The following is a 23,183-nucleotide window of genomic DNA, read 5'->3' as shown; positions in this document are numbered from 1 at the left end:
GGATGAGCCAAGATGGTATTAACAGCAGCCCACAGGTTTCATCTGACTAAAGGTACAATCCCTCTCCCTTTGAGAGATGCAAAGAGGGATGAGGGTAGCACAAAACCCAACACTCCTATTTCTGACTGCCTAGACACAGCCAGATGTGCAAGGAGGATGACAGAGTCAGTCTAAAAGCACATGTGCAGCCAGGCACCCAGATGTGGGGGTTCCTGCCATCTCTGTGTGAATCACAAGGGCTCCAAAACTGGAATCTGGTCTCCATCAGAGGAGCACAGATTTAATTAGTTCTTTCCATCACTGTGAAATACATGAATGAATTACAGTAACATTTTTGCTATTAACTATTCTGTTGATGAATCCAAAATATATGCAATTACAGATCTAAATATAGTTCCTTACAGTTAAAAGAAATCAAGCTAAGTAACTCAGGAAGGGAGGGAGGGAGGAAGGGAGGGAGGGAGGGAGAGCAGACATCTAAACCCATGCAAAAACCTAACTTCACTTCTTCTGTATGGTTGTACAATTTTACTTTGAAGAAAAGCCTTCCTCAAGAAATTCCATAATATTTCCATGAATAATTCTATTCAGAAATATCCTAGTTTGCAAAAGTAAGGTAAAAATTAAGCAAAAATAATGAATTTATTTACTTTTCGAAATTGTTCATCTTATTCCATCTCTAAATGGCACTGTCCAACTTTTTTGTAACTACAGTCAGATGCCTGTCTTGTCTGATTTAAAACTTTGAGTGTACTTTAAAATTAGAGATGAGTAAAAGCCAAAGAGAAGAGCCCTTTGTTTAACTGTGTAGCAATAGTGCACCAATCCACACAATGTCTCACCCCATACCTAAAGGGAGGACATCCACCACTGCAGGATACTCCATAGTCCCTTTCCAGCCTCACTTTTTGCTGGTACTGCCAGCAAGCATTCCAGGTCTCTGAACATTCCTGGGAATGTAGAGCCTCATTGCCCCCCACACTGAAGTGAGAAAAACAAAGTATTTTCACTCTAGCACATCAGCAAGGACTATCAGCAACTGATACATGACCAGAACCAGAGCAAACCTTTTTTTTCCACATCCATAAGAAATTAAAGCTTCCAGTAAGTTATATGATTTTTTTTATTAAGCAAACTATTTTTTTCCTAACTATAAGGACCTGGACTTTTAAAAGCAAGATGGCAGGCATCATACCAATCAGCAAGGTAAAGTGTAAATTAGGTGCAAAGCTATGTGAAATTTGAAGACTGGTACTAGATGTGAGAGCTATTTCAAAGGTAAATTCCCAAAATGCTTCAGTTGTTCTTTAGAAAGACCCAGGACTGGCCAGTGGCAAAGAAAGCAGTGCTTGATAAGAATTTCCAGTGATAAACATCAGCAGGTTTTAAAGCTTATTTCACAGGTCTCTCTCTGTCTCCATACTGATTTTAGGAGAATATTTTAATCAAATCCAAAATAGCAATGCAGAAAGAAGTGCTGACAAGGAGAGGGATAATCCTGTCCTCAATGCTGATACTGAAATACTTCTGCACAGCCTACGAGAGTATCTCACTGAGATTTCTACAGATGTCCTCAATGGGAAGGACAGTAGGCACGAAGACCCAAATTTTCCCCAAAAAGGGAAAATAAGCCATCATCAGAAATATTAAACTAGTTACCCACAAACAGCTGTCAAAATCATAAGGCAAATAAGTGGGGAAAAAACCCAAAAACCAAACACGGAAGAATTCCCTCAATCTCCCTAATATTCACAGGAGTAACAGGGATTACTTGAAAAAATAGCAATCTTTTTAAAAATGGTAGAATGTTCTGAGTTGCTAGCATGCTTTTAATTACGTTTAGAAAGTTAAAGTCTACTGCATGAACTAGACAAATTAAGTCATTCAAAATCACAATGAAGTTGCTGATTTGCCAAAATTTTTAATCCTGCAATTTACATGCTTAAATACATTCTTAACAATACCCTTTTAATAATCAAATACATTCACACTGGCAACTTCAGCACACTGACTGATGTGACAGTTTAAAGTATTTCAAAGGTGGTATTTGGGTCTCTTGACTTTATATTTTAATGTTGCCAAAACACACATCCTCGTAACATCAAAGTAAGTCAAGCCTTGACGTACACTAAGACTGACCCAAACTGCCTGGAAAAAAACAGGAAATTCACAGATTTTCAAGGCCAGAAGGGACTGATGTGATTGCCAATCTCACTTCTGCACAAAGCAGCCTGTAAGATTTCACCCCAAAAGTCCTGCAGCAAGTATTTGGAAACTGAATTACAGCTGAACATCCGTCACAGAAACATCCTCAGTGTAAATCACCTAAATCAGGATTAAAATTTAAATTATGAAAAGCCTCAGTTTTCCTTCTGTAAACAGGCAGGATACAGAAGCCTCACCAGTACATCAGGGTGACACTTTTACAGCACAGCAGGATGAATTATTAAGAAGGGAACTCCTTCACACATGTTTCCACCTTTACTATACATAAAGGAAAGCGATTCCATGAATGACAATGCCATTCATTAAAATATTTCAGGTTTGAAATTTCATTTCTACACTGTCGTTTTTTAAAATACAATCACAAAATCACATTTATTGTTTTTTAATGAAAATAATTCTACCAATCTGCATGGTTTATAATTATTTACACAGTACATGTTAACTCATAACTAATGACTTATTCCTACAGGGAAGAGAATCCAAAGTCACATCAATTACATCCTTATTTCTGTTTGCAACATTCACTTTTTGCCCGTTCCCTCACATTTTGTATCATCAGATACTGGGATATATCAGATCCAGGCACATCTGGATAGATGAGCTGAATAAAAAAAGATTCACATGACCCTTATTCTATTAGCATATTCAGAAACTTTAAATCGGCGTCCAATCTGCAAGAAACCAGAAATAACCTAAGGTCTGAGAGAGTTTTCAGAGTAAGAATTTGCCTTCTTATACTTCCCAATTGTTGTTTGAACACTGGAAGCCACATTTTCCAAAGCTGCAAACACAAACTTGAGGTGAGAAAAGGCCAAATGTAAGACTACTTGTCTTTTCTTAAATGCTGCCATACTACAGCCCTAAAGACAGTAGTTTTATATTGTACTAAAGCATGGAAATTCAAACTAGTTAAAATCACATTAAAAAAAAAAAAAAAACAAAAAAACAGGTACAAAACACCTTCAAAACACAGCTCTCATAACTTTCTTTTAAAATTAGCCTTGAAACTTTGCTATTTATTTATGCTGCTACTGATAGCTGATGTTTATCCGCCAAACATGTCACAAATAGATAACAGATTAAACTACAGTTTTAAAATTTATTAGCATTTGTAAGAGAGGCTTCTCACAAAATTAAACGTCAAGCTTTTCTCTTGGTGTCTGTTCAAAATCTTGGTGGCTGATCATTACAAAAAAAAACATTTGAGGCCAAATTTGACATAAATCTTAAAACAGCATAAAATTACTTTCAAAAATTATTATTTAAGTGCACAGATTTTTCTCCCATTTTCAATGCAAAAGAAAAACGATTTCCATTCCCCATTAAAGCATTTTTAATTTGAAATTGTTAAGTACTAGAAATCAACAATCAAACACAATGAAGACGCAATATGAGATATGAAGCTTCATAGCCCACCTTTCTTCTTGACAGGCATTCTTCTTCCTACTTCTGAATCTGGTTGCAATCACTTTTTACAGGTACTAATGAAGTACTACTGGAACACTCTGCAAGGTCAGGAACTGACTATTTATTGCAGAACATTTTTACAGTTCAGTAAGGAAATGCAGCTTCAATCTTCATTTCTATGAATACTTGCTGATCCCTTGGATTGGACTTCCGACGCTCTCCACAAATAAGAAAAAAAAGGGGGGGAAAAAGAAGCTTTTTGATTCTTTTTTAAGAGATGCTTTCAATTTCTTTAAAATATATTTGACTCTATAAAAATACAAGAGGAAACGTTCCTTGGCAATATAAAACCTTATTATAACTCCTCTTCTGGCAGCAAAGTTTGAAAATTAGAAGATTTTATGCAATACAATTAAGGCACAGTCCATCTCTAGGCAGCTGTCTCAATACTCCACCTGTACATGCTCAAAAACATATTATTTGCAGGACAAAAATGCCCAAGTAATCCAAATAAGGAGGAAGACAAAAACAATCCAAAGTGCCTCTTTAAGCTTTTTTGCTTCTTGAATTAATTTTTGGTAGCTATGTATTGGGTGACTACACAGCAGCCTGAAAAGATCCCTTTTTCCTCACCAGACAACAGCCTTCAAATATCACCCTCTTACCCAACAGAAGTCACTGGGCAGACACTTTCATTTTTATTATCTGCAAGCCACCCAGCCTTACGGTCTTTAATGTCCCTCTGATCCTCCCATGTATTAAAAGAGAGGATTGAAAACGAGGAAAGCAATCCCTTGACCTGGAATTATTAAAGTGACAGTGCTGCCCACTGGGCACTTGGGCAAAGCAGATTGCTTTATACTGGAGTCATTTACTTCATGCCATTCCTTCCCTTGCACAGCAGCAGACACCTCGTGAGAGAGGAATAAGAGTTAGGAGAAGAGCTTCACAAAAGGTTCATTTTCAGAGATAATGAAGTATTAGTGAAATAAAAAGCAAGCCATGAGATCAATCCGGAGTTTCCCACTCAGAAGTGCAGCTGGTTGGCTTCAGCATCAGCCTGTCTCTCTCTCTCCCTTTTTCTGGAAAAACAAAAAGAGAAACAGAAACGGGATAGATTTTCCTCATCTACTCCGTTAAGGAAAAGCCTGAGAAAGGCGGCCAGGCTCGGAGCGCTTCCCTCGCCCGCGATAACGGGATGCGATGCACATGACAGGGCTCTGCTGTGCATCGTCCTCTCCGGGAGCCGGGAGCTGTGCTGCTGCAGGGCCGGCTCTGCCTCGCTCTCCGGTGCTCGCAGCTGGCATCTGCTCGTCCCCGCATCCCGCGGGCACGGACTCCGGGGCTGCCCCCCTCATCCTCTCCCTACTCCACCCTCCCCGTTCTCTCGAACCCAAAGGGTCTGCCTGCTGCTTTCTGAGGCGAAACTAGGCACAGAGGGCTGGCCGGGCAGGTGGGGGACTGGGATAGAGTGCAGGTGAACTAGCGGAGCCAGGCTCGGTTTAGGCACGAGCACAATTCCCCCCAGGGCTGCTGAGGGACAAGAGAGAGGCAGGAGCTGGGGGGATGAAGGAGGGGTTAGAGGTGGGGCGAAGCGAGAGGCAGCCGGGGCGAGGGGCGCTCGAAGGGGGCGGGACGGGGAGAGAGCACAAAGGAGCCGGTGGCGAGAGAAGGGGGCTGAGGGGGCGGGCGGGGAAGGGGCACGGGCTGAGGGGAGGGGGTCAGCGGGTTACCCCGAGGACTGGGCCTCCCCGCACCGAAGGGGGAGTCCCCGCGTCCCGGCCGCCGGTGCAGGGTCCGCGCTCAGCCCCGCCGCCATCGAGGAGCCGCCGCCGCCATCCGCCGCCCCGGCAACCAGCGCCGGGCCCCGCCCTCCGGCGCGCGGCCAATCGGCGGCCGCCATGCTGGGCCGTCGGCCAGCGGCCCAATCGCAGGCGGCCTCTGAAGGCCTGGTCATGTGAGCGAGTAAGATGGCGGCGCCCACGGGGAGGGCGTGAGGTGGGAGGAGCCATGTTGTAGGCGGCGGGAGCGGCTCGCCGAGGGCCGTGGGGCCGTGTCCGTCCGTACCCGCCCGTACGGCTCAAGGTCGGAGCGCGAGTCCTGCGGGGAGGCCGGGAGGGTCAGCGCGGTGCGGGGCAGCGACCGGTAGCGGTGGGGTTTGAAGGTCGGGGTCGAGCCGCAATTTCCCGGCGTGAGGGTTCTGACCTGAGCCGGGCCCCGGGGCTTTGGGAGGGCTCCCTCTGCCTCCAGCAAGGCTCGGGGAGAGGGGGATGCTTACAGCTCCGTGACGTGCCGTCTGTGGGATCCCAGAGCACGGGTTTGGGACAGACCCTCCTCAGGCGGCCTGAAGCGATCCTGGTGAGCTCCTGCCCGCCTGTCCCGCTTTCTCCGCTCCTGCATCCTGCCAAGCCCGAAGCGGAGCGGGCTCAGTCCCATAGGCAGGGCTTGGGACGCAGCCCTCACGTTATAAAAGCAGCGTAAGGTAAGTATAGTTGGCAAAATAAGTCTGGGAGAATTTCCTCTGCAGTAAAACGTGTAGGAAAAGAAGCACTTGAATCATTAAACGCCAAGTGTAATCAAGAGCTGTTGTAAAGAGTTGGCCTCAGGAGCCTCCAAGATGCTCTTACCACTTTCTGACCCCTCAGCAGGACAGGGAGAAGGTATGAATAAAAGCTCAGAACTGTGGTAAGGACAGGGAGGTCACTCACCAGTTACCATTACAGTCAAAACAGTTAACTGTGTGGAAATTATATTGTCAATCAAATCAGAATAGGGTAATGAGAAATAAAGCCAAATCCTTAAATCACCTTCTCTCCACCCCTCCCTTCACTCCTGTTTTTCTCTATATTCTTCTCCCTCTTAGAAGCGCAGGGAGACAGGGAATGGGGGTTGTAGTCAGTTCATCATGTGTTGTCTCTACCACTCCTTCCTCCTTGCACTCTTCTTTTTCTAGTGTGTGATCCCTTCCACAGGAGACAGTTCTCCACGAACTTCTCCAACAGGAGGCCTTCCCACAGGCTGTACTTCTCTATGAACTCCTCCAGTGTGGGTCCCTTCCACAGGGGTCAGTCCTTCAGTGACAGCAGTGGCTGTTCCAATGTGGGTCCCCCACAGGCTCACAGGTCCTGCCAGGAGCCCACTCCTGCTTGGGCTCCTCTCCCCATGTGGCCATATATCCTGCCAGGAGCCTGCTCCAGCAGAGGCCTCCCACTGGGTCACAGCCTCCTTTGGGCATCCAGCTGCTCTGGCACAGGATCCTCCAGAGGCTGCAGGTGGATCCCTGCTCCACCATGGTCCTCCATGGGCTGCAGGGGCACAGCTGCTTCACCATGGGGTGAGGGGGATCTTGGCTCCAATGCCTGGAGCACCTCCTGCCCCTCCTGCACTGACCATGGTGTCTGCAGGGCTGTTGCTCTTACATGTTCTCTCACTTCTCTTTTCCAGCTACTGTTGTGCAGCAGTTTTTATCTGTTCTTAACTTTCCCACACACACCACCACTGTAGTGGTTGGGCTGGGCTTAGACTTGGCCAGCAGCAGGTCTGTCTCAGAGCCAGCTGGAACAGACTCATGGGGGAAGCTCCTGGCATCTCAGAAGCCATCCTTGCATCCCCCTGCTACCAAAACCTTGCCACACAAACCCACTGCAACTGTATGCTTTCTGATTTATGTCTACAAAGTATGGATTTATTTGGTTGGGGTTTTTTCTTACAGTTCTATTTGACAGTTAAGTCAATTTAAACCTGGAGTATTGCCATGCAAAATAGGAAATGCATTTGTGATTCATAGTGGCAAAGACTCTAAATGTTTATCTGATTCATACTGGGGCTATGTAACTTTGATTTATTTATTTTTTCCTTATGATCCAGGACTTCAAGATGACAGGAAGAGAGTTTCTTGAACTAGATTCTCCACAGCAAAGACTAATTTTGGAAAGATTTAAGCGGATGGAAATCATACAAAAGATGTTCAATGAGCTTCCTAAAGCAGATCAGTAAGTGCTGGTAAAGTAAATGAAGATAAGTGCATCAAACATTTCAAGTCTTAGAGGCCTTTCTTTTTCCTTATTCTTGTACTACAAATTTTCCATGCAGTTACAAAATTAGTTAATTATGAAGATGCTGGTTATTGTCCAGAACAGAAACTTGTTCCATGTTATTTCAGTGTTGGCTCTGGTCCTGCTCAGCTGGTTTCTGGCATGTGCTCTCCCAGTGCTAGGGGTTCAGATGGCTGATAAGCCCTGACTGGCTTTGAGCATTCTCAGTCCTGTGCTAGAGATAAAAAAATTTCTAGGAAACTGAAATGCGATTTTGCTGGAGTCATCTTGTGTCCAGCAGGGCTGGCCTGGGGCCAGAACTGAGTGAGCATCCACCTGCTGGTTTCTGCATTTCATTCTGCACCGCTCCCTGTTTCAGGAAGGCGAGGCTAAGTATCCAGGTGGTGGTGGTGGAGTCAGCTGGAGTCCTGCAGGCTCACCAGCAGGGTTCTGTACAGCACAGAGCCAGTTAAATGCCTTCTGGGCCTCACAAGTGACCTTTCGGTTTGTGATACTGTATGTCACTGCAAAACCTTACTGGACCTGAGTTGGTCCTGTTAGGAGACATTTGCATGTGTGCATCAGCTTGGATAATTTTTTTAGAAATAAGAGTAATCAGAAGCTTATTTTATTTTTTTTAATAGGACTAAATTGCTGGCTAAACAAACTGCTGGTAGTAACACAGGGCCTCCCCACACAGGCAAGAAGGAAAAGGCTGCAACTTTGTGTAGATCAGCCTCCAAAACTCCTCCTTCCCCAGGAGAGCAGGGGAGGCAGGTACTCAGTAGTTGATGTGGTAATGTCTGGATAGAAGCTCTGGGTTTAGGGATTGCTGGGCCTTGGGAAGAAGTAGCTGCCAGGCCCTGGCAGGACTTAAAGCTTGTATCCAGAGGGGAGCTCACTAATGTCCGGAAGGGAAGAGCCAGCACTCTGCAGTCAAACTGAGAGTTCCTGTTTATCCAAGCACTTGTTTTTAACACTAGGGAGCTCAAACAAACAAAAAACCACAAACCTCAATTCTTCCATCCTCCTTTTCTTTTGTGCAGTGTAGCAGTTCTGTACCTCACTAAGTAGATTCTGCTGGGTCCTGGGTCCATTAATTTGCTCTGGTTTACAGAGCACTTAAATATGCTGTTGAAATTTTAATCTCAGTCCTCCATATTTATTGATGTGCTTGCCTGTGTTTCACTGCCTGTGACTGCAAAGGTAAAATTTTCTTATTCAAAACAAGAATTAGTTTGCGTCCTTGATGACATTCTTAGTGTTTTAAGTTTCGCAAGAAAACTTAAGATCTCTGAAATCTTTTATATATTTGAAACATTAAAATATAGAAGAATTATAAGTAGATTGACTTAACCTTTTTTAAATTATGTGTTTTTTGGTATATATATTTCCTCATTTCTTTTCAGAAAACATCCTTAGAAACATGCTTATTATGAGAGTTTTAATAAAGTTTCCATTAACTATGAGAGGAAAAAAATTGTACCAAGGGCTTCTCAACCTGTCACTTTACTCTTGAAGTGTGTGTAAACTCAGGCATGTAACCAAGGATGCTGCAGTGGCTGCCTTTGAAAGTAGCGACTCTCCATTTTCCACCAGTGAGAGACCGACATCTCTTACCCCTTGCTGCAGGATTATCAGAAGAGAATTGTAGTGTTGACTAAACTTTTTTATAGCTCTCAGTTGCTGAAATGACTTTCCTTCTTTCACAGGAACTTTTGTAATCATGGAAAATACTTCCTAGCAGCAAATTCAAGCTTATGTGGCTTAGCAGCAAATAATTTCTTCAGGAGCATCCTACATGTCAGAAAGGCTTCACTGGTGTCTGCTATGCCAATGGCTGTTATTCCATTTCTTTCAACAGCAGCAATTTATGAAGCTTTTGTGCGTGACCCCTTATTTTCAGGTAAAAACATCTTTATTCCTTTTTTTTTTTTTCCAAAGGGCTTTGCTTCCTTTGTTACACAATGTAGCACTAGAGGAGCATTTTCTCCCTGCAAAACAATGCTCTTAAACTGTAGTTTTAAAAAGTTTTTAAAAACCTGTTTGTAAAGCAGAGTTTGAAAAACAGAATGCATTGGACAGCAGTGAGTTGTCAGAGTGGAGTGGGAAAGGAAATACATATGTTTTTATATATTTCTAAAAAATTTCTTTTACAGATTACTTTTGTTGTTTTTTAAAAGAAGAGTCCTCCTCCTTTATAATTTTTGGCATATCTGTACAGCTTGGAAGTTTCTGTCAAGAGCCTGTTTTCAGGTTCTTGCACGCAGCTTACAAACTGATGTGGTGGAGCACGTGTGAATATTGGCAGTGAAATATTGTTTGCTATGCAGGTCAGCTGAACTGTGAGGTCTGTGCTGTGATCAGAGGAGGATTAGTAGGTGCTGTTGTGGGTGGATTCTATCCCATTTTCCTGGCTATCCCCTTGAATGCAAGCCTAGCAGCCAGGTACGTCTTTCTTACCTGCAATGTATTGATTGAAATGTATTTATGGGTTAAATGTTCAGTTCTCAGTGTAAATTCTGTAGATATTTAATCTGTGCATATCTGTCTTCTTGTAGACATTTAGGAATGTAGGAGATTTACATTAATGTCATCTGATTACAAAGTGAAGTTTGTAAGAGCTACACCAGAGTGTAATAAGATCTGCAAAGTGATCCATTGGGAAGCCCTTGTGTTTAGCAGGAACCTTCCAAGTCTCCCAGGGTATGCTTGGATGTGTGCAGTGGTGGCTGCCGTCCTGCCACCACTGAAGGTGGCTGGACAGCCAAGAGACCTCACTGACCCTGGGCAGGTGTCATTCTTTGTAGTTCAGAGCACATCAAGGGCAGGACGAGGCTTGGTGAGACCCAGGGCGTGGTCAGGATGCTTTAAAAGCATTTATCCAGAGAGCTCAGTACCACCAAGTGAATTTAGCTTAGGAGAAGGAAGAGAAAGTTACTACCTACATAAACATTTATGTTAAATCTTGACACTTGCATGGGAAAAAAGTAAGTACTGATGTTTCTGTTGTTTAGGTATATGTCAAGTCCCTTGCCAGGGAAAGAAAATCTGTTGCGCTACTGGCTCACAACTGCTCAGCCTGTCTTTAGAAAGATGAGTCTGGGTATACTGGTACAGACTGTGACTGGGTTGTACCTTGCCACTAAACAGCACGGAATATATATCAAAATGCTGCTGCAGATGAACACGAGCAGGGATCCTGAAGAGCTACCTGAATGAAGTAAAGCAACTTTTCAATTGCCTTGGATAAGTAACCATAATAAACAAGAAAGACAGATCTTGCTGTGTCTTTTTTAATACCGAGTGTCTGTACTGGCATTTTTTTAAGTTTTGAACTTAAATGCAGGTTAAGCTTTTCATTATGCCCAGTTTAGTGTATATACCTGAATAACAGACAGGTGTGTTTTGGAAATGGGAGGCAAGAAAGCATTTATAGTGCCTGCTTAACATTTGATTCTAAGGTGATGCTACACCTTTTAGAAGTTGTAAATAAAGAATATTCTTGAAAAAAGAGGTTTTTTTCTTTCATAATGCAAACCATAGAGATTTATAAAAAAACCCAAAACACCAAAAACAACAAAAGGGAGAAGATCAAGGCAGAGTTTTACTAGATTCCTCAAAATCAGAGTATTTTTCTCCCTTTTCTCCATTCTGCTAGCACAAAACTTCTGTCACACAATTACCCCTTTTACACTGTTAGATGGGCCACACTGTAGAGAATACTTTTATCACAGAGCAAGCCAGAGTGATAGTCCTGGTCAGGCTTCCCAGCATATCAAAAATACAGCCTTTGGCCTTATAACCATTTTGCCTTGAAATTCAGCGTTTTCCTGAAGGATGGGGCTGTGTCGAGCGGCTCTGAGAGCAAATGCTGTTACTGGGATATCTCAGCTACATCTAAGATCAGTGGTCCAGACTCAGGTGTCTCTTCACGTTGGTGGCTATATATTCCAGAGCAATATAAATTGCAGCTCTTCTACTGCATGGTGTCTTTAGTGTATTCTGAAGTCTGAGAGCTAAATCAGGAATTCCTCTACAGAATCAGTACTTTCAATTTGATGTACAGTCTTAACCCATCCTAGGTGGGGGTTGGCCTCTTTTCCCTGCAACAAGTGATAGGACAAGAGGAGATGGCCTTAAATGGTGCAAGAGGAGTTTCAGGTTGAACATCAGGAGGAATTTCTTTACAGAAAGGCTTGTTAAGCATTGGAATGGACTGTGCAGGAGGTGGCAGGAGTCACCATCCCTCAAGGTGTTCAAGAAACCACTGGATTTGACAGTTGGTGCCACGGTGTAGTCAAGGAATTGGTGATGACTCAAAGGTTGGACTTGATGATCCCGAGGGTCTTTTCCAAACTTAAATGATTCAGTAACTGTAAAAGAGTTACTGGTCAACAGTCACTTCAGTAAAATTCTAGCATCCCCTGAGACGCACATGGAAATATTTATTAATGAGAATTAAGAATTCAGCATTGAGACCTTTAATTGAAAGGGGTTAAAATTTATGCTGTAATGCTAATAAAAATACATTGAAGGAGTTTCATCATCTTTATCTGCCTTTTTCTTAAAAAAGGGTCATTAGAGCAGGAACATGACACATTCTCTGTTAACTAGGAGCAGCAGCCTGATCTGTACAGGGCAGCAGCAATACAGACTCCCTGTTGTTGTTAGGTAGAGATCATTTAGTTGTCCTTGATGCAAAGTGCTGCTGTCACATGGTGTCCCCATCCTGGTCTGCACCCAGACAGCTTGGCCTTACCTTAATCACCCCGACTGGAGATTCTCATTTTACATGACAGTGAATTGTCCTATCTCCGGAAGCCATCAGACTTTAACCAACAGAACCACTTACCTGTGATAATAAAAACATAAAATAAAGGTGTTATTGTGAAATAGTATCTTGAAAAGTGACAATGACTGGCTCAGTGAATATTGCAAGCATTTAACATGATATAGTTAAAATACCATAAAAAGATTGCAGTGCTTATTAAAGGGTGAGGTTCAAAAGTATCTTCCCTTCCATGTACTACTGTCATTTTGGTATAAATTGAAGTCATAATTATCCTCAGTCACCAAAATGCATGTTCTGATGTTTAGTGGTCTAACCTGGACAAACCATATCCTTTCAGGTACTCATTTCTTGAAGTGAAAGGTGAAGATTGTATATTAAAAAAAAAAAAGCTACAAGTAAGTTGCAAAGACTAGCTGTTTCCAGCACAAATTGCAAGCATGTACTTTACACGTTCAGCACTAGTCACATCAAAGGTCAGCTGAACACTCCTGAGACTAGGAAGGTGGTGTGTTTGTGAACAAGGAAACTTTTCAATTACACCCTCTGTACTTCTCCTAAAGCTATTGAGGAAAAGCATTCTCAGAAGTTAATCAATGAAGTCTGAAATTGTTTCAGAACTCCATGGGACAGCAAGACACTCCCAGTTCTGGCATGCATGCATGTGGAGTGCCTACAACAGGAATGCTCCTTCCATTCCTGGTTTCATACACAGTATTTGACCTACCTCCTACAACCCCCAAGAACCAGTCCTCAGCCTCTGACAACTGTAACAAACTCCCCAGAAACACTGAGTGAGAACAGATATTAGTTGGATCCTTTCTTCCACCACTATGGTAGAAACAAGTTAGGCACAGGCTACATATCCCAGAGAAATGCCTTCGGACTACTTCAGGTTTGAACTATGGCCAAAAGAAGGCCAAGAATAGCTATAGATAAGAGCCAGAAGAAAGACTAAAAAAGCACTTTTATCTTCCAGTTGTACCATTCTAAATGCTGTCTCAACATTACAATCTATTCTACAGCTCCTGCAAATGACACCCTCATACTCCTGGTACATGTGCAAGTCTTGCCCTTGGCACCCTCCTACTAATGAGCACAGGCAGAGATATTTCTCCACATCTGCATATCCCACTTAAACTGGGTGGAAAAATGCAGAATCAGCAGCTGGTAACATGCAATTTTTGCACAGGGTGTTCTTTAAACAGAGGCCATTTGAACAGCTCCCATACCTAAAATATCCTTTAGTCACTTTACAGAGTAACTAATTTTAAGTACAGCCCTATAACCAGAATATTGCTGATTCCAGCAGAAACTCCTCCATGGTATATTGATCAAACATATCTATATTAATAAAAAATTAAAAACAGCTATGAAAAACAAGAAGTGCTGATTCTCAGAAGCACAGCTCTATCTGCAGTTCAAGGAATACCACCTTTGTGTTGTCCTCACCACAAAATTACCTTTAAAAATAGATGAGCAAGAACATTTCTCCTGCATACCCTGATCCATTTTATCTTGTTTTCCAGTCTCTATGACCCAGGGAAAGCAGCAACAACATTTTCCCATTTCTGTTTTACCACTTTGTTTAATGAACCAAGTCATTCATGAAAAGAAAAAGATGAAAGAACATTTGAGCCCATAAACTGAAAGATGAACAAGTCTCATTTTATTATGATATTGTATTCTTATCTGAATGGCACATAATTACAAAGAAACATTTACAATATATTTTCAAGTATTAAGTTATGTCATTTCAAGGCTTTCACTTCAAAAAGCTACATTAATAATACACCATACAGATAGTACAGTTGGTTAGAGTTTCAAATAACTTCCTCCCTTCTATTTGGTTTAAATATGATTCAGTAGGCACTAGAAATGCCTGCAGCCACTGACTTTCTTGGGACTTGACCTTGTTCTTGTACCACAATACATCATTTTGCATGTCAGAAAATCAGCTGCTCTCAGACACAGCCACAGGTCGTGTCACGACAGAGCATTGTGCAGGTTCACAGCAGAGGCCAGAACTGTCCCTGACCCTGCCATTCAGCAGTGATGCAACAAGAAAGAATGCATGTTTAAATTAACTTAAAATAACACTCCTACACTGAAGTAACCGTAAGAATGCCACTGGAACATCCCATGCTTGCTACATTAGTGTTTCTCTTTTCCTCAAGCACATTAAACTGCAAAATAAAGCATGTTCATGAAGTCTGAGCAAGGCAGGTTGAGATTAGGTTGAATCTAAATTATTTCCATTTTGCATATCAGTCATTGCAGGTCCTGGTGGTTAACTCTGACTCCTGTGCACTGGTATAACCCATCAGTTACAGCAGAGTTACCTAAGATTGAAACTTTGAACAGCCCTGTTGATGCCACCACAGAAGTGCAAGTCTAAGTCTCTTTTAATTCCACTAAGTCTCTTTTGTGCTGGCAATATCCCCTGAACAGATGGAATTCTGCATACAGTGGAGTAAAACCTGTTTGATAGAATATTGCCTTTTAAGAAAAATCATCTTGGATGACAGTAAATAATCCCAGCATTCAACTTTTTTTTTTTTTTTAACCAAAGACAGCAAAAGCCCTGTTACCTCTTTATTCTCATTTCTTATACTACCTTTTAAAATAAAGCAGGAAATGTGGCCAGCAGCTGGTCCCGTCTCTTCTGCCCCAACACAGCTGAATCCACTTTAGCATAAAGAAAAACAAGGATGCTAAATACACATATACTTTATCAACCAGTGATGTTTCACAAAGAAAAATCAAATTCCTTTTCTACTGATGAACACATGACAAGGTCTAGCACCAATAAAGCAAACAACTGAAAGAAAATGCTTTCACCTAACTAGCCTTAAACACAAAATTTAAGGCTTTAAGAAACAAGACTTCAGAAACACTAAATAGTTTGGTTTTTTTCAAGAAATTAATAAATGAAGCTGTTTTAGAAAAGTATTCTTTGTGAAACCTCACTTTACATATTATCATTTTCACAATCCTTCTTCCCCCAACTGACATACATTTAAACAACCTAAACATTATAATACAACTGAAAAAAGAACCCACTCATCTTTTGTGATAGGGAGAAACACTGACTAGTACAAGAAAACACACACTATTTTTTTGTCAAACTATTTTTCTTCCTATCTCAGGAGCAATTATGGAGCTTTTTTCACATCATTAGCCTCAAGATACATATTTAGTCATCTCCAAACTCTGCTTAACTATATGAGGTTATGGATTTCTGGATCCTGTAAGAGGCTAAATTAAGAATTCTTCAGTAGAGTTAAGCACATGCGTATACATGCAATATTTTTAAAATTTAAAGCTACTCTGAAGTAACATAGCAATTTCAGTGTGCATGGGCACACAGATTTATTTATGGGAAGGTAAAGTAATGAGTTACTTCGATGCACTGATTTTTTAAACCTAATTCTCCTTAAAGGTCTACACAAGAGTGACTCCTCTATGTGAGGATTCCTCTGTAGAGATTTAACCAGTGCTCAGGCTGTTTCATCAGGTAAAACTCGGTATTGTCAATCAGAGCAAGCTACAGAAGGGCTTTTGAAAGGTACCGTGCATCCCTTACACTAAGACAGCATTTTAAACCAACAGGTCACAAATTCCTTCTCTTTTTTTCATTCAAAAAGCAATTTACTTAAGACTTTTGGGACAGTCCCCTGTAATAAAAGGCTATAAACATCACATCCCCCTTAATAGCATATTTTCCTTTTTCAGCTCATCAGATACTTGGTTTAATAGGAAATTTCAAATGGTGTGAGCATTTTTTCAAAATTCAAAATGTAGCTCCTACATTGGCTACTATGTATGCAACGTATTTATTTAAAAAACCAAATCAGGAAAACAGCTAATGAGAATGATGTGATTGTAACCTTTACTATTAGTTGTCATCCAGAACTAGAAATATTTTGGCAGACTAGGCCAAGGACCAGAGAAATCATTTTCTGAACCAGTCATTATAAGAGACTGGGATAAGCAAAGCAAGCTGTCTGATACCACATTATGGGAATATATTGATCCTTACCAGGTTGCGAGGTGGAAAACGACTTTTCTTTAACCCCTACACAACGGAGCCTGGCAGGGCAACCACCTAAAAGAGAAACTGTCAGAGAGGTTTTAATAGTAATGTATAACTGAGATGCAATATAATTTTATATGCATGCTTTCTTTTGCCGATCATTACTATTTTCTTAAGTCTGTCCAGTGACGATGTCATAATGGAGTTTTTGTTTGGTTTTCTAAGCAAGCATTTTCGGCTCCTCAGGATAAGCAGGCTAGAAATTATCTGACTCAAGACCGGGTAGTCAGCATTATCTTTACTGCGAAGTGGAGCCGAGCACACCTTCATGCATCAAGTCGGCATGATCTTTTCACCCAAGTGCTGCGAACGGGCTCTGGCGGCACCGTGTCAGTCTGCACGGCCACTGTCGCACTGCTGCACACAGCTCTGCGCGACTCCCATCGCCAAACAGGCTCACATTACTACCGTCCACACGCCAGATTTACAGGACCTTAAACCAAGGCCACCGTCTGGCTCCCAACGTGCCGTTCGAGAGATTTTTTTTTTTTTTTGTTACCGTGGCCACTTAAGTAAGCGCCAGGTTCCCCTCCTTTGCATCTCCCCCAATACCACCCCATCACCACTGTAAGAATTTCTTTTCCTCCGCACCATTGCCTGCTTCCTCCGCCGCGACGCGAGGCCCTTACGGGTGAGAACCCCACGAGTACTTGCAGCAGGTACTTGACCCTACATTTTGAAGGAGGCCGCTGCCCGCCGAGCACAGATGGAGCAGAACTCCACCGACACCTGATCCCGGTCCACGTGCAGGCAGATCCCGCCGGGGGCCGCCCACTCCTCCTCCGTCTCAGTCCCCGCCGCCGCCTCCTCCAGGCCGCGGGGCCGGGAGCTGGGCAGGGCGTAGTCGTGGTCGCTGCTCTCGCCGGCGGGCTGGAGGTGCTGCTGCTGGCGGCGGGGGCTGCCCGTGTCCCTGAAGAGGCTGGTGCTGAGCTGCAGCCCGCCGGCGCGGGTCCCGGCCAGGCGGCTCAGGAGCTGCCCCAGCGCGCTCTGGTTCGCCAGCACAGCCCGCAGGTAGCTGCTCTCCCGCTCCAGCTCTCGCAGGCGGCGGCTCAGGCCGCGGTTGCGGTCCCGCAGCTGCCGGTTCTCGGCAGCCAGGCCCTGCAGGCGGCTCTCCAGCCCCAGCACATACTGTTTCTTCTTCAGCCGGTTCAAGCGCGCCGCCGCCGCCGCCTTCAGCCGACTCCCGGCCCCACCGCTCCTCCGCCCAGGCGCCGCCGGCCGCGGGCCCAGGCCCGGCGCGGGCAGCGGCTCCGGGTCCCCACAGAAGCAGCCGCTCAGCTCCGCCTCCAGGTCCCAGTCCGGCCGGGCCGCCTCCAGCAGGTCTCCCAGCTCCAGCCCCGGGAACCAGTCCTCTTGCTCCCACACCTCCAGCGGGCCGCCGGGCGCCTCGGCCTCCTTCTCTTGCCGCCGCGGCTCCGAGGCGCCCGGGGGCTCCCGCCGCGGCGGCTGCTGCGCTTTGGGCCGCGCGGGGCCCGGGTCGCCTTCCCCGCCGCCATCCCGCCCTCTGGGGGCCTGCCCCGCTCCGGCCAGCGGCCAGACGGCGCCCGAGGGGCTGGCGCCGCCGGCCGAGGCCGCCAGCAGCTGCGTGAGGCTGTGGCGCATGGCGGAGCGGCGGCGCGGAGCCTGCGGGCGCGCGAGGCTGCGGCCCGGCGCTGCCGCCGCGGGGCCTGTCGGGAAGCGGCGCGCGGGGGGGGGGGGGGTGTGGGAGCGCCTCGCCACTGCGCCCGCGCGCGGGAAAGCGCGTCTGGGAGTGCGGCGGGACTGTCACCGAATGTGGAGTATCTACAAGTTTATTGAGAGAGGATGGTCTCTGACGTTTGATCTTTTTGTACTTTCAAGCCTAATCAACGAGAAGGGAGATCCGTGAAAGAGAGAGCAGCCAATGAGCTGTAAGGGATCTCCAGGTGTTAGAAGGGCAAATCAATTGTCACCAGAATTGCCTTGTTAAGGTTTAGGGCTCAACACGTTCCAGTGACCTCAGACCTAGCGGGAGGTTAACAAAGCTTGGGGAGAAGGATGTACCGCTGATAGTGGACACAAAGAATGCAGAATATACGGGCCACAAGGACATTTGGCAGAACTCCCACGATAAGGAATAAATTAGTAAACCCAACTCAGCAACTGTGCTAAATCAGCTCCGACTGGGTAAAACATAATTCCAGCAGGGGGAGATCCCAACCACCAACTCACGGATCACTGACCCCAAAAAAAGAGAAAGTTTGGGCACGCAAACTAATTAGCAGGAGAGAATCATTAACTGATAGAATACTAAATTAATAGGAGAACTAAGTAATTTGCAGCTTGTAACACCAATTCCCTTGCTTGCTAAAACATAAAGAGTAAAAAGTTTTGATAGTTGGTGTGTTTGATTTGTGGAATACCACCAAGCACCCAGGCTTGTGCAACTCTGGAGTAAATTAACATCTCACATATGTAACTCTCGGTGCACACCGCGGAACAAATCCCATTTCTGTGCACGGCTGGGGGTGTGAGGGGACACCAGTGGGGTTGGGGTGATGAGAGGTGTGTAGGAAATGTGGGTGTACAGCAGGGGTGTGTGTGTGTGATGGGGGGTGAAGGAGGGAATGGGGGCAGTGACAAGCGGTTTGTGTGTGAGGGAGTGGAGGAAAGGTCTCCCACACCTTGACATTGCCAAAGGGTGGGAAGGGGATGTCCCTGAGGAGTGCAGAATGTGGGGTCTTTCCCAGCACACCCCATGGCTGGGGCCGGGCCAGAGGCCTGAGGGGCTGTTCTGTCACACAGTGAGAGGGTGTCTCTGCCCAGATTTAGAGCATTAAGGCACCTGGTCTCAGGGTCTCTTGCAGCAGCCAGAGGGATACAGGTGCTCCTTGCTGCCTATGGACTAATTCAAACAGAGCTGCCAGCCCTCAGACCAGGGGCATAGTGTGTAATGGGAGTCAGTTGGCGTTTTTGCTGTAGCTACCAGCACTGGAGATTAAATGTGTATGTGGGCTGGGCACCTCAGAGCAGGGAAGTATGGTTAAAAAGTAGGAGAATGTGGTCCATAAAACGCATGTGGAATGACACTTGTAGGAGCCAGGATCAGAAGAAGTGCTGTGGTTCGCCACACAGCAGGTAGAGCAATACTTCTCACCTGGATTTGCATGAGTTCAAGGACAGAGAAGTTCAGAAGAAAGACTGCTGGCAGCTGCTGCTTATGTAGAGTCGGAATCACAGATTCATAGAATTATTTGAGTTGAAAGGGACCCTAAAAATCACCTAGTTCCAACCTCCCTGCCTTGAACTGGTAAACCTTTCACTAGAGGCCCATCAACCTCACATTGAACACTTCCAAGGATGGAGTCATCTGCAGCTCCTCTGGGAAACCTGTGCCAGAGCCAGAAAATACATCTGGTTCAGTCAATCCTTGAGACAAATTGGTCACTGGCCTCCAGACCTGCTGCCTCCAGTCATTTCTGTAAATGATCTCAATAGACATCAAATCTGACACCATGCTGTGGCTTTTAGATACACTCAATCCATTACCTACATTCTTGAGTTACCACAAGACATAATCATGTGGCAAAGAGCTTGTACTCTGGAGGCAGCTGCCTACAGCCCAGATGGGGGATGCTGTTTGGCCCATCATGGTGGTTGTTTTGGGGTTTTTTTGTTGCTGGGGACTTAAAGAACAGGAGCTGAAACTCAACAGCAAAAAACTTCCTTCTTGCCTAGTGCATCAGCAGGAGAGAGTGGGAGGTTTCTGTATCCCACAGTGCTAACAGGAAAGATTTTTCTTTTTGTCAAAAGCTGCCAGACATGCACAAAATGGAAGAGTGTATCACTAATATTTATCTCCAGGAAACAGCTAAGAGCTGGAAAAAAAACCTGGTGGAACATCTAGAACATTGTCCTGTTCCAAAGAACACATTGATATCACCCAAAAGACTTGACAATTTATTCTGAGCTGAATGGGGATATATAGCATTAAATAGGGTTTAAATGACTACAGAATCTGTAAAACTTCTAGAAAATGATAAACAGTAATTTGCTTGAGAATCAGTTGTTGTATGAGATTATTGGATTACTTGTTAAGTTCCTGAATTTAGAGAATTGCAGAGATATTGCAAGGTAGAATTTCTTTCTTGGAGTCTCAGAGCCTCTTACATGCCCAGCCTCTGTTGAACTTCAAAGCAGAATCAAATACAAAAGGCTAAGAGTTTGAGCTTTTGGTCATCTTGAAAAATAAAGTGGTTTTAACAATAAAAAAAATGAAAACCTATGATTCAGCAGAGGTTAGCACTAAATAAATCAAAGTCATATTTTATGTTTTCCACCCTAATCATTCATGTCACAGGTTTGATTGGTTCAATGATCCATGCTCAGATTTAAGAGCATAGTGATTTACTTTCATAAAAGTGTAATGACAGAAAGGCTACAGAACTGTCAGTGGAGGAGGGTTTAAACTGATGAGGATGGTATATAGAAACCAAAGGAAAGGAACAAAATTCAGGAGTGTGTTACCATAGAGGCACCTGTTGAGACGAGAACGGAGAGAAAAAAATGCAGTTATGTAACAAAGTGACGGAGTTTGACATTCAGAGCTCTCTCTTTAGTCACCAAATCCATACTGTGCTTTCTGTAAGCATCGAACTGCAGCAAGAGTTCATTGTATGCCTGCTTGCTATGTTCTAGCTGTCCTTGGAGCTCTTGAACCTTCAGATCTTTGTCTAGTGCTGCCTTTTTCTTGAGGCATCTCCCTTCTCTCTGCATAGCTTCTTCCACAGTCTCTAACTTCTCCAGCTTCTGAATCTCCCGTTCCTTATCTTGCAGAGCTTTGCTCCTCTCCATGGCCAGGTTCAATAGCTGCTCTTTCTCTTCACGTGCCCTTTCCAGCTTGGCCTGCAGCTCACTGTCCTGAGCCCTCTGCGTGCTCTCTGCCTGCTCAGCCCTTGCAGCAGCTTGCTGGTGCCTCTCCTGTAGGAGCTGCAGCTGCTTCTTCAGTGAATCCACCTCCCAGGCATAGGTGCCTGCTTGCTGGCTCTGGGCTTCCAGCAGCTCCTTCTCTCGCTCCTGGGCTCTGTGACTCTCATAAGTGTATTTCTCCTGAAAGGAGCACAACTGCTGTGAGAGCTGCCTGGCCTGGGCCACCTGCCAGAGCACTTCAGCTTCCTTCTCCCTCACAGCCTGGCTGAGGAGTGCTTCCCTGTCCTGCCACAGTGCTTGTTCTCCTCCCACAGCTGCATGTGCCAGTTTTTGGGTTCATATTTGAACTGGATCATCTTTTCATGGTTTTTGACCAGATCCATGAAGCGCCCCTCCAAATACTGAATTTAATTTTCACAGCATCCTCTGCCCTCAGTTTCTCCAGCTCCATGTTAAGCTGCTCCAGGTCTCTGCAGTGTTCATATGTGTCATCCACTTTCTTCCTCAGTATAGAGACAAGATGATGATGCTGCTCTAGGTGTGAAAGCAACAGCATGTCCTCACTCTGCTCCTTAGAACTCTCACAGAGTTCCTCCAAGCCTTCTGTCAGATCTTCCATGTCTTTGCCTGTCTCTGGATCACTTGTGGAGTTGGCCATCCCTGTTCCTGTCTCCTAAGTCATGGAGCCCCTGTCTCATGCAAAGACATGATAAAATTTTATAGTGGCTGCTTCTGCTAGTGATACTCCATAATTAAACAGTGCCCAGTGGTTGTGTGGCCAACTCTGCTGCCATAAGCTGGTGGCGTTTCTCTGGAAGTCCAGAGAAACTGATGTGGGGAAACAGAACCTCCCAAAACCAATGTCAGCCAGCAACCACACGGGCCTGCTGCCCTCCCCCTCCTCTGGTTCAGTCAGGCACACTGAGACCCAAGGATGCCAGACTCTGTGAGCAAAAGCAAATAATGTGGGCTTAGTATTTGTGCAAGGCTATTCATTTGCTGATGACTAGCTCTGCTAATTATTCCTTCTCGAGGCACTAGTGTTGTAGCTACAAGAACTACTATTATATTTAGGTAAAAAGCTTGTAAGTGATAAAGCTGTAAATAATTCCTTACGCAATTCTTTTCCTCTGCCTTTATTTTCTCCTACAGCTCTGTATTGTAACTGCAAATAAAACACAGAGGGTTACGTCAAACTTCTAATTGATTTACAAGATTTCTGTGATAGTACATTGCTTGCTAAAAATAACTGAATAGCCTTACCCCATGCTTTGAGATTTATGAATCAAATAAAAGATCTATACAATGTTAATAACTAGTGAATGCTCTGTGGTACAAAGCCTCTGTGCCTGGAGAAACAGCTCCTCATCTGAGCTTTCACACTGATCTGCCAGATTATTTTAGGCATGTAATTTTAAAAGTCTGGTTCTTCATGTAAAAATAAGGAAAATATTTACATTACATATGCACCAAAATTATTATTTCTGCTGAATCACACAGCATGCTACCCAGATATTTGGAAAATTAGCCTAAAACTTATCTACAAGTTTTTCATTTGGATGCAGACCTGAAACAACATGCTGACAATCAGGTTTTGTAGGTTTTGTGAATGCCAAGGTTTGACTGGGGTAAAGATAGGATGTGGGAAGGAGCCAGCTTAAAGCAAGGATGAAAGATAATGTACAGCAAAAATGAATGAAACACCTGTGAAGCACAAAGAATTTCAGAGCTGTGTAGTAGC

General features: G+C 44.3%; 4 protein-coding genes across 9 annotated transcripts in view; 1 reads left to right on the top strand and 3 right to left on the bottom strand.

Moving 5' to 3' along the window:
• The window catches only part of DLG2 (discs large MAGUK scaffold protein 2), a 963,673-nt gene extending 958,114 nt beyond the window's left edge, over positions 1-5,559 (bottom strand). Inside the window, exons 1-2 of the mRNA XM_056503649.1 lie at positions 5,367-5,559; positions 3,643-4,715 (exon numbers count right to left, since the gene is read on the bottom strand). Coding sequence (XP_056359624.1) covers positions 3,643-3,661 — 19 coding nt within the window. The 5' untranslated portion in view covers positions 3,662-4,715; positions 5,367-5,559. The remainder of the gene's footprint in view (positions 1-3,642; positions 4,716-5,366) is intronic.
• An 89-nt stretch (positions 5,560-5,648) lies between these two features.
• LOC130259484 (transmembrane protein 126A-like) lies at positions 5,649-10,947 on the top strand. The gene is made up of 5 exons (XM_056503802.1): positions 5,649-5,718; positions 7,501-7,625; positions 9,380-9,573; positions 10,001-10,115; positions 10,685-10,947. The coding sequence occupies exons 2-5, from the start codon at positions 7,510-7,512 to the stop codon at positions 10,887-10,889; spliced, it is 630 nt and encodes a 209-aa protein (XP_056359777.1). The 5' UTR covers positions 5,649-5,718; positions 7,501-7,509; the 3' UTR covers positions 10,890-10,947.
• A 309-nt stretch (positions 10,948-11,256) lies between these two features.
• CREBZF (CREB/ATF bZIP transcription factor) lies at positions 11,257-18,241 on the bottom strand. Of its 6 annotated transcripts, none has more exons than XR_008841640.1 (5): positions 17,229-18,241; positions 16,502-16,579; positions 15,077-15,147; positions 12,430-12,522; positions 11,257-12,043 (listed from the first exon to the last, which is right to left on the bottom strand). XR_008841640.1 is itself a non-coding variant. In XM_056503769.1 (3 exons), exons 1-2 carry the CDS (start codon positions 18,155-18,157, stop codon positions 16,531-16,533), a joined length of 978 nt encoding a protein of 325 aa, XP_056359744.1. In that variant the 5' UTR covers positions 18,158-18,241; the 3' UTR covers positions 14,107-15,147; positions 16,502-16,530. The 6 variants fall into 6 exon arrangements, 1 of the variants encoding a protein (XP_056359744.1); XR_008841642.1 differs by having other exon boundaries at positions 11,257-11,773; XR_008841641.1 differs by lacking the exon at positions 12,430-12,522.
• A 2,186-nt stretch (positions 18,242-20,427) lies between these two features.
• On the bottom strand, positions 20,428-23,183 carry CCDC89 (coiled-coil domain containing 89). The gene is given in 3 exon segments (XM_056497368.1): positions 20,428-21,738; positions 21,741-21,848; positions 21,851-23,183. Coding segments are annotated over 3 exon segments (1,011 nt in total). The 5' UTR covers positions 22,101-23,183; the 3' UTR covers positions 20,428-21,085.

The sequence above is a fragment of the Oenanthe melanoleuca genome, chromosome 1, assembly GCF_029582105.1.
Source record: "Oenanthe melanoleuca isolate GR-GAL-2019-014 chromosome 1, OMel1.0, whole genome shotgun sequence".
In the NCBI taxonomy this organism is placed as follows: domain Eukaryota; kingdom Metazoa; phylum Chordata; class Aves; order Passeriformes; family Muscicapidae; genus Oenanthe; species Oenanthe melanoleuca.
The sequence above is the reverse complement of the archived record's forward strand: the minus strand, read 5'-3'. Positions and strand labels throughout refer to the sequence as shown.

What these genes read in the sequence shown, in the direction of transcription:
- CREBZF (XM_056503769.1), bottom strand. Translation starts at nt 18,157, where the DNA reads ATGCGCCACAGCCTCACGCAGCTGCTGGCGGCCTCGGCCGGCGGCGCC. An exon ending in GCAGCGGCCTCCTTCAAAAT is followed by an intron (nt 16,580 to 17,228) that starts GTAGGGTCAAGT and finishes CCTCTCTGACAG; the next exon opens with TTTCTCTTTTAGGTGGTTGC.
- LOC130259484 (XM_056503802.1), top strand. Translation starts at nt 7,510, where the DNA reads ATGACAGGAAGAGAGTTTCTTGAACTAGATTCTCCACAGCAAAGACTA. An exon ending in GCGTGACCCCTTATTTTCAG is followed by an intron (nt 9,574 to 10,000) that starts GTAAAAACATCT and finishes TTTGCTATGCAG; the next exon opens with GTCAGCTGAACTGTGAGGTC. An exon ending in AATGCAAGCCTAGCAGCCAG is followed by an intron (nt 10,116 to 10,684) that starts GTACGTCTTTCT and finishes TCTGTTGTTTAG; the next exon opens with GTATATGTCAAGTCCCTTGC.